Here is a 9,551-nt window from a genome sequence, read left to right on the forward strand (position 1 = left end):
AATAATCATTTCCTCTAGTCCAAGGTTGGGGTTCTATAATTATGCTCTTGACCCACTGATACCCCACTGACCCACCCAAAGTCTCATTTGGAGTCTCAGTGGTGTTCAGAACTGCTCGCGATCCCTGATAGCGAGTGCTATTTTCATTTGATGTTTATTATACCCGACACTCAACGAGTATTGGGGTATATTAGATTTGTGGCGAAAGTGGATGTGTGTAACGTTCAGAAGGAAGCGTCTCCGACGCCAGAAAGTATAAATATTCTTGATCAGCATCGATATGGTCATAGAACAGCGATACCAAACGATATAAAAAATATATTGTATAAATTATATAAACCATTAGCTCACATATACATGTACTGACTGAGTACAGGGTATAAAGAAGAGCCGCGGCCTTCGCCGTGGCCCACGACGTTCCCCCTCGTTATTTTTAGACTATTTTCGTTTTATTTTAGACTAAGGCCAGAAGCTAATAAAGCAAATACAAGTACGAGTTGAAGCTTGGGGCAGATGATCCGAGATGTTTCAGTTTTGGCTTCGTGGCTGTATGCGCAGTCGGACCCCGTTGCCACTCTTCATTACCAGCTCTGCCAGGGGAATGGGCTGGTGATCCTCATCGGGCATAAACTGAAAGCTGCGCAGGAGGCTGGATAGCGAGCACTTGAGCTCCAGCATGGCGAACTTTTGACCTGAATAAAGCATTCAAGAAATTGTCAACATAAGACCATAGCGAGTACTTCGACCTTCATCACATCCGGTACTCTGATTCCCTCATAGACTCTCATTGGTCGTAGATTGAACTTGAATCTGAATTAAATATAACGAAACTCTTTGGAACAGTACTGGCATGGAATCGCCATCGGGCACATCAAATCAGTGAGACTGTCTGACTGCCTACTGAACCGAGTGTGAGTATTTTGATTGGTACATCAAATATTTAAAATTGTTTAGGTGGGGTTCGATCTTGACAGAGAAAGCCGGCTGAGATAAGATGTAGAAAAAGACACGAGAAAGCCTAGAAGGAATACTCTCCAAGTGCTGGACACAGTGATGCCTCAACCCCCGGTCCACTTCCCCAAGTGGATGATCTTACCTATGCAGTTTCGGGGACCCGCACTGAAGGCGGCAAAGGCAAAGGGATGCATCTGCTTCTCGTTTAGGTAGAAGCGATCAGGATCAAAGCGCTCTGGATCCGGAAAGTTGTTGCAATCGCGATGCAGCATGTAGATCAGACAGTTGACCGAGGCACCCTTTGGTATGGTGTGCTTGCCCACCTGTATGTCCTCGAAGACCTTGCGCGAGAAGAACGGCACAGAGGGATACAGTCGCAGCGTCTCCTTAATGATCGCCTCCAGGTATGGCATGGATTCCTTCTCGCGGCCCTCGAGATCGCGAGCCTCCTCGTAGGCACGCTGCTGCACCTCCGAGTGCTTGGAGAGCAGACTCAGGGCGAAGGCTATGGCTGAGCTGGTAGTATCGTGTCCTTCGAACATGAAAGTATCTACCTCTTCGCGTATGTCGCGGTCGCTGAGCTCGTCGCCGCCCTCCAGCTGGGTGAGCAGCAGCATGTCAAGGAAAGCCAGACGCCGCTTGCTGCCCACATCGTCCTGTGCGGCCTCGGTCCGCTGCTGCAGCTGACGCTCCTTAACCAGCTGCTCCCGCCGCAAGCGGATCACGCGATTGGTCTCGTCATGCAAAACGCGCAGAGCGCCGTCCCGCTCCTGCCCCGCCTGGGTGTACTTAAAAAAGATGTTGAGGCGCTGCCAGAAGGAAAAGCTCTGCTTGTGCATCACCCGGCAGATGCTAGTAGGGGAGAGGGATAGTCCAGTCAGTTAAACTAGCATTCAGGCTAGTTAAGGGATCGGTAGAACTACTCACGTCTGGACAGCCTTCACATACTCGGACTCGCTCTGCAACTGGGCATGCTTCTTGATCCCCATGGCCGTCTCGCAGATGGCGTCCAGGGCAAAGAGCGTGATGTAGGGATAGATGTCGAAGGCCTCGCCATTGGCACGCTCCTTGAGCTGGCTCACCAGGATCCGGCAGTTCTCCTCCATCGGCTCCTTGAACTCGCTGAGGATGCGGAAGTGGAAGCCGGGGGTGAGGAGCTTGCGGCGACGGTGCCAGGACTCGCCGCCATTGGTAAGCAGCCCCTTGCCCAGCCAGGGCTCGAGGAGTGCGTAGTTGCGTGACTTATAGAGCAGGGAATTGTTGCCCAGCAACTGTCTGATATCTTCCGGGTCGCTAAACATCACCATCAGATCCTTGCCGAACCAGATGCGAAAAACGGGCCCATGGCGCTCCCGCAGCTCCTTCAGCCAGTTGAGGATCTCTAGGGAAGATAACGAAACGATTAGAGTTCACTAATAAAGCTCTATTCTAAGTACTCCATCCAAGGACTCACCTCCCTTCTTCACATTGGCTATCAGCTCGGACACACTGGGTCCGGGCAGGGTCTTTGCGAAGCGCTGCAGTCTCAGGAAAGTGAGGATCTGCGGGAGGTATCGCAGGAACAGCGCCCACAGGGCGAATGCCATCAGAGCCCACGTATTCATCGCGATGTCACTTAATAAAAAAATTTACTTCCGTTACTGATCCTCCAGCTCCGGCTGCAAGTTACAAACACTTGCTAAACAAAAAAAATATATAAAACTTGGAGTGTTAGTCTGACAAGTTTGCTATCTGCTCGGCAATAGATCTCGTTTGCAACTAAATCGCAACTAAGTAAAATTACTTCGCAGCTGTCTCGGCAGATATCAGAGCAAGCCCCAGCCCCAAATCAAGTCGCACTCTGGATGCCCTCCGCTTCCGTTGGGTTAGGAAATATGGGCGGAAGTTTTCACATTTCACCTAGAAACCAATCCAAGATGTCCATGCTATCCAAGAATGTGGGAGCCGTGTACTGTGTACCAAGAACTCAAAGGGAGATTTCCAGCATGCAAGCACATGATCTCTATACTTTATCTGCAATTAAAAGTTATTATTGCAAGCGTCTTGGCTTACCCATTTAATCAGCTTAATCGTTGCCGTCAACAACTGAAAATCAGCTGAGAAGACAAATAACATCCGCTTACCGAGTGATCGTATTTTGGGCGCTTGCCGTCACTGATCTCTGGCCACTGGTTAATTTTCAAAAGGAATTGCAAGCAATCTTTTGAGAAGAAGAATAAAAGCAACCACAGCCACATTTGTTGTGGTATTGCAGAGGTGAATGTAATGACCGCAGATTCACCTATGCCCAACCAGGTGTAGGTAACCGTTTGTAAAACTCAATGATCACTCAATGATAGTGCACCGCACACTTGACGCGAGCTATCATTGCACCGCGTTCTGATATGGCTGCATTGCCAGGCCCAAAAACGAGTTTTACGGCAACAACAGCAACCAGGTTGACGTTGACCCACATAGAACATGTGCATCACATACGTATATAAGAATATTAATATAGAGACGACTATCGTCTGTGGCATTAGCATAGAGCTGGTCAGTTTTCAATTGCGTTCGTTATGGATTGTGATTAAGACTGAGACAACAAGTTAGATATTTGTATTCCTATCAGAAATGCCAAGTGAAGTCGTCTGATATTGCACAGATTTGAGTGTAAGCATTATTCTTGAATATTATCTCTGGCCTGAAGTATTAGTGCTTGTGTTTTCTATCTTATCGCCGCTGTAAAACGTTCGTCTCAAAGTTCATATTTTGACTATATGCATATACGAGACAAAGACTACGACAGCTTATTATTACAGTTTATTACATATGTACATCGCTCAAAATGCGATTGAATTTGCGACCCTTTGGCCACTTCAAGCTTCAGTTCAGCTGTGAACTGATCTGAACACATCTCCATCTATTGCAGATGAATCATCTGATTGACCGCTTGAGGGGCGTAGCGGCGGTAGATAGACAGCGACTTGTGCCTTTTCGTTACTTACTCGAAAATTGCCCCAAGGAAATCAGGAGTTCTTGCAACGGATGCTGTGCATCAGGAAGTGGCAGTTCCTCCGGCAGCAGTTTGCGTACCTTTTCCTTTACAACTTTCTGCTTACCTGAGAGCTTCCTAATTCCTCGCAACAAAGGTCAGCTTCCATGACTGTGATGCATGGTCGGCTCTCCAAAACACCACATCGCTTTCGGTCAGGCTGGTGCTGCCTTGCTAATCCTGTAATCATCATTCGGGCTGAGGGTGACACTTTCCCTGCAGTAGTTTCCGGTCGGGCCCTTCTCTACGTATATTTGCGTGGCTTCAGGAAGACTCTATTGCTAAATAATAGAACTACCTGCCATGTGTCGTATAGTGTATAGTGCATTCAAGTTATTTGCCTTTACCTTCACCTTCTCCACAAGTGTCGATGTGTCTCCAACGCTCGTCATCAAGAAGGACCTCAAACCGGGCTATGGCTTCACCACCGGTCCCCAAGGTGCAGGAGTCGCAAGAGTGTCGAGTCGCTCAAGGTGGGTGCTGAAGTGATGAATACACTACCTGGCATGTGGCGCAGCAAGGTCAACAACGCGAGTGCCTTCTGCCTATGCGGGCTGAAATAATTAAATAATAATTAGAACCTGCGAGCTTCCTTCAGAGCGATTTTAACATAACTGTTTTCTTTAGAAGAAGTTAAATGTGCCACATTTACATATCTAGAAGAAATTGATATCTTAGGCTTGAGTTCAAAGAACAAAGATAATAACAAATCTATGCCGCGAATTTCGGGTGCTGTCAACTGATTGCTGATTTCGAGCTGCCAACTTGTGCTTTTAATACTACTAAACGGCCATTCACACAAAACCCTTCAATTCTCATTGCTGCCCTGACAATGTGAAGAAGGTTTAAACAAATTAGCTGTGGAAGTGACGCTGGAAAACACGCGTGTCAGGTGGGATTTCCATTTATTTCAGATATGTCGATGTTTCACCAATACTATTTTTATACCCTGCGAACTTGAAGCGTTTTGAAATTGCAGTTATGGTCTTTTTGTCGCTTTCCAGCACTGGTAATTTGTTGCAAAAACTGCTTCACTTGCCCAAAACGCATTTTCGAATTAAACATACTGGCTCTGCAAAACTTGGAATCGATATGGATGCAAAAAAGACAAACATTGCCCCGCAAAAGCCTTGAATATTTATGTTACCAGGAATTTTTGTTTGTCTGTTGCGTACAAGAATTCAGTGGTGAGTACTCTTTGATTCTTTATATATAATTAAATTTCGTAATATTTGTACGATCATCTAACTTTAGAAGAACTCATTCTACAAAATAAACCACTTCTACGGCAACAACCAAAATATCGAATAGTAAGATCTCCGATCAGGCAACACCTGCAGAAGGCAAAGAAATGCGTTCGAAGACCGCCTCCTTTCACAGCTCCTAAAAAGTATTCTAAAAGTATTAAATACTGTGGCCTAAAGGACCTTTCCTCAGGCAGTGTACAAATTCTACTTGTCCCCTGGAATTCCAGGACCAGGATGGCCATGACAGCAGTAGAAAATGCAAACCATCGCTGCGCGGTGATCAATCGAGATCTCCAGACTCTGTTCTTGTTGTCGTTGCATTTCCAGAATACTAGACATGGACTCGTTGTCGCACTACCCAAGATGGTGGTGAAGTCAAAACTTTCAGGGCGCTGTATAAGGGGGGATAATAAGCCTAGTTGCTGAAATGTTTTGCCGACCCGTTGGTGGCCTGCCTCAACGAGCAGACCTCTACCGCATCTCATCAGTTTAAAAAGCTCTTCCTTACGTCGCACAATACTTTTTATTGGACCTGAAAGATGCAATATGTTCATAAAAATTGAGTAAATAGCTGCTTACTGAAAAAATGGTCAACTTTGAATGCTCATTTCTCTTAAAATAGACATCCGATATTCTCGAAGTTTCCATTTTTAGAAGTTCTAGAAAGTTCTCTACCAGGTGCGTGTATATAAGGTATCCAAAGTTCCCCTTTTTTTGGATCTTCAGTCCCAGTACTTCCAGCGCTCTGTGGCTTCCGGCCCGGCCCACTGTGCTCTCGGACTGCCGGTTTCTATACAGTATATCTATACTTCAACCAGACCTCCGATGCCAATTAGTTCAAGGTGATCTTCGCTATCCCAGTGCTAAGCAGAGTGTCATACTCAATGTGAATTCGATCAGGTCTCAGTCGCAGTTCCACGTAAAAGTCGTAAACCGAGTCAAAGCCATGGGAAATGGCCACTGGAGGTGCAATGGTAGGTACCCTACATAACCCAATATTTGAACCAAGATTATAATTACTCAATTACAGCTCAGTTCTGGGTGTTCTTCCCAGAATTCTTCATCGTAGCTCCGATGCCAATTAGACCAAGGCGATCATTGTTAGCAAGCATAGTGTCGTACTCGATCTGAATTCGATCCATGCTGATTAATGAAAAGCGGTTGACACGAAATCTGCCAAAGCTTTGGAAAATAAAGCAGGCTGGAGCTTCTAATTTCCTTCGCGATGCAGTGAAGGTGAAGGTTAATTTGCATTCACCTTGAGCAGAGAAGTGGCATATGATCAGTCCATGGAGAAGGTTCAGGAAACAAACGGGCGGACAAGAATTAACCCACTCCCGGGTCAAGTCGCAACTGCATAGTAAAACCATTGGGTACAAATATTCGAAAAAGCCAATTGAATGGCGAATAGCCATAGTGATTACTTGACAAAACACCAACGAAGGCCGTGGAATAGCTAGGTCGGGCTGAACCGAACCCGTACCGGTCCAGGTCAAGGTCGAGTTGGACTGAGGCTTGAAACTCTGGTGTGGGCCAAAGGCGGCACGTCGACGTCAGTGCAGGGTGGGCAATGCCCCAACCCGAAAAAAACGATCCAAGTGTATATACAAGGCAGTCCCTGTCGTGGTTACCCCAACGGATTGCGCACTCGGACGTGCCCGCCTAGCCGACAGGTGAGGGCCCTATCCATATCCATCAGCAGACAACCGGCTGTGGGTGGTTCACCCTTAGATTAGATCACCCTGAACCGCTTGCTAAACCGCAAGTTTCGGCATAATTGAATGCAGCTGCCAGAACTTGGCCAATCTGATTGCCAAATAATACGACTGTCAGCGGAGCTCGCCCAACCTTGGCATGCGAGCACAAGTGCTGAGGACGGCACAATCCAAAAACAAGCCGAAAATTGCAAGCTCATGATACACTCTCTGGTTCGACCTCATCCCACCGATCTGAAACTGTTTGCGATCAGTTCTTAGATCACCTCTGCTTGAAGGCCGGGCCAGAACCTGTTCAGACATAGCAGATTCTGGCTCGGCCCTTACATGGCAGTCGTGGTGGGAGCGGGGAGGGTTCGGGAACAGCACACAATCCGGAGTCCAGAAACAGAATTTCGCATAATCAAGAGGTTCCTAAGAATCTGCCGTGTCATTGTTTGTGGACAAATATTGACCGCATTGTTGCTTAAAATGTGTGCTAACTCGTTTACATATCTATTTTTCAAGACTCTGGACTGGACTTTGGTTAAAAATATTCGCTCGAAGAAGTGCCCTAACCATCTGTTGGTCGTTCTTTCCTCAAAATACTTTTGCCAGCGCCCCATTATGGGACTCAGAAATAGATTGCCTAGGCACTAAAAACGGTTCATTGCATTCAATTTGGTCCGTCCAAGGAGGTGGTGGTGAGCACAGGAAGGTAAACATGATAACAAATACTATGTACATTTGTTCGAGTACATGCATTGATGATGATATATATGTACGTATGTACATGAATAGAACTAAGTATCACCGTATATAAAGTACATATACTTCTAGCGGGCATTTTGACAATGGACACTCAAACAGACAGATATTGAGATGCTGATTTGCTTAAATTCAAATTCAAATTCTACCTCTTAAATAGAACCAATTTTTATAAACACCATTAAAAAAATGTGTCAATGACTTGAGTCAACTTTTGCTAGCCAGACAAAGCACAAACACACAGACGGACAGATCCCATAGACCTAATCGGAATGACTCTCCACTACCGTATATCAGATACGCACACAAACGCATCTTTTGTTGAAATATTTTAATTTGTTTTCATTTTATTTGCATTCAATTTTATCAGAGAACTAAATTTCGAACTAACTAAGATGAACACTCATTTTGAAAGGTTTACAAATATTTTCTCACTTGTTTTGGGACTCAGAAGGAGTAGTAGGCTCTAATACAGGTCCTTTGTGGCATTTCGCTCGCTTTAAAACACCGTTATCATCGATTACTGTTTTATTTCTGGATCAAATTCATATATCCATTCATATCGTTGCCTGTGTAGATGTTATACTCAGCTTTTGAAGCGTATACGACCGTATTTTTTGATAATTTCCTTAAACCAATCGACACGAGTGCCTTTTTTGATCGATTTTAAAATTGTGTAGCATCCAACGCAAAAACACACCTTTTTTACCCAAGGCGATCATGGAAAATCTTACTGATGGACGTCATACTAATCCCCAAGGATGCCGTAGCTTCCGGTATCTTCCTCAATATTTTTTGGCACAACAACTGGTTTAACACGACCTTCCCGGAATTTGTCCTGCAACGAAGGACGTCTACGATTGAATGTGTTGACCGGCTTATCTTATTGGCAATGCGTGGTGTTTCATCAATAAAAGTTAAACTAAGCTTGTCTAAGAGTTCTTGGCTTAAGAATCCGCATCAAATATAGTAGAAAATCATGACACGGACATTTTTATGTATTTATTTTCGCTTTCTCCCGAAATTAACTTTTATTTTGTCATTTATCATTGAATGGATTTAATTTATCGTTAAACGATATCAAATGCGACCTCTAAAAGGGAAAACTTTATGTAGGCTTATCACAGAAAAAATGGTTAAACACACTTAGTCCCGCCGAGGTCATCTTTTGGTTTTACATTGGCGAATGCATCGTAAATGTTTCAATGTGCCATTTCAACATATTGGTGGAGGCGATGTGGCTTCTTTTACAAGAAAAGCTTTAAAAGCCGTGATTCTCAATGAATTGGCGGTGAGTTCGACCTGGTGTGAGACGAATTTTAAGCTCAGTACTCAACAGTCACAGTCACTATTTAGCAGTTCAGTCTGTTAAAGTAAATAAGAGGCTGTATAATTTTTCGAGAGTTCATAAGACACAAAAGAAATGTTGGACATAAGAAATTTCGATGGCTATTGACCAAGAATTTAAGTACATACATATTCAAGAAAAGAGTTGTCCTTCTGCCGTAAACTTAACTTTAAAAAAGTATAAAAAATTCATTTTCTTAGTAGCTTTGCCTAAAAAATGTAATTTTAATAGTTAAATATGTATAACGTTCTAAATAATTATCAATTTTATAATGTAAGGAAGCACGGAATCAAAATGTTTGTTCTTTTTTCTGTGCCCTAAAAAGGAATAAATAAATAAAATTTATTATTGCGAATAAAATTTTAACTTTATAAAAAAAGTTGCCGTTTCTATTATTTGTCCATTGCTATTGCATGTACATATGTATGTATGTATGTATGTACTATTCGAGCTTATGTATGTACATCTGTATGAGCAGAGGAAGATGAGTGGATGGGCGTGGCTGGCGT

General features: G+C 44.2%; 1 protein-coding gene and 1 long non-coding RNA gene across 4 annotated transcripts; one reads left to right on the forward strand and one right to left on the reverse strand.

Moving 5' to 3' along the window:
- Positions 1 to 262: 262 nt before the first annotated feature.
- Cyp4s3 (Cytochrome P450 4s3) lies at positions 263 to 2,720 on the reverse strand. The gene is made up of 4 exons (XM_001355275.4): positions 2,408 to 2,720; positions 1,882 to 2,335; positions 1,097 to 1,806; positions 263 to 692 (listed from the first exon to the last, which is right to left on the reverse strand). The coding sequence occupies exons 1-4, from the start codon at positions 2,556 to 2,558 to the stop codon at positions 529 to 531; spliced, it is 1,479 nt and encodes a 492-aa protein (XP_001355311.2). The 5' UTR covers positions 2,559 to 2,720; the 3' UTR covers positions 263 to 528.
- Positions 691 to 7,161, forward strand: LOC26533187 (uncharacterized). 3 transcript variants are annotated; one of them, XR_004470746.1, is made up of 3 exons: positions 691 to 911; positions 4,990 to 6,206; positions 6,263 to 7,161. It is a non-coding gene; the product is annotated as an uncharacterized lncRNA (long non-coding RNA). The 3 variants fall into 3 exon arrangements; XR_004470745.1 differs by lacking the exon at positions 691 to 911 and adding an exon at positions 3,289 to 3,603; XR_004470747.1 differs by lacking the exon at positions 691 to 911 and adding an exon at positions 3,289 to 3,429.
- Positions 7,162 to 9,551: the final 2,390 nt, after the last annotated feature.

This window comes from Drosophila pseudoobscura, chromosome X (genome assembly GCF_009870125.1).
Source record: "Drosophila pseudoobscura strain MV-25-SWS-2005 chromosome X, UCI_Dpse_MV25, whole genome shotgun sequence".
In the NCBI taxonomy this organism is placed as follows: domain Eukaryota; kingdom Metazoa; phylum Arthropoda; class Insecta; order Diptera; family Drosophilidae; genus Drosophila; species Drosophila pseudoobscura.

Coding starts and splice junctions, on each gene's coding strand:
- Cyp4s3 (XM_001355275.4), bottom strand. CDS start 2,558: ATGAATACGTGGGCTCTGATGGCATTCGCCCTGTGGGCGCTGTTCCTG. Junction 2,336..2,407: donor AGCCAATGTGAAGAAGGGAG/GTGAGTCCTTGG, acceptor TATCTTCCCTAG/AGATCCTCAACTGGCTGAAG. Junction 1,807..1,881: donor TATGTGAAGGCTGTCCAGAC/GTGAGTAGTTCT, acceptor CTCCCCTACTAG/CATCTGCCGGGTGATGCACA.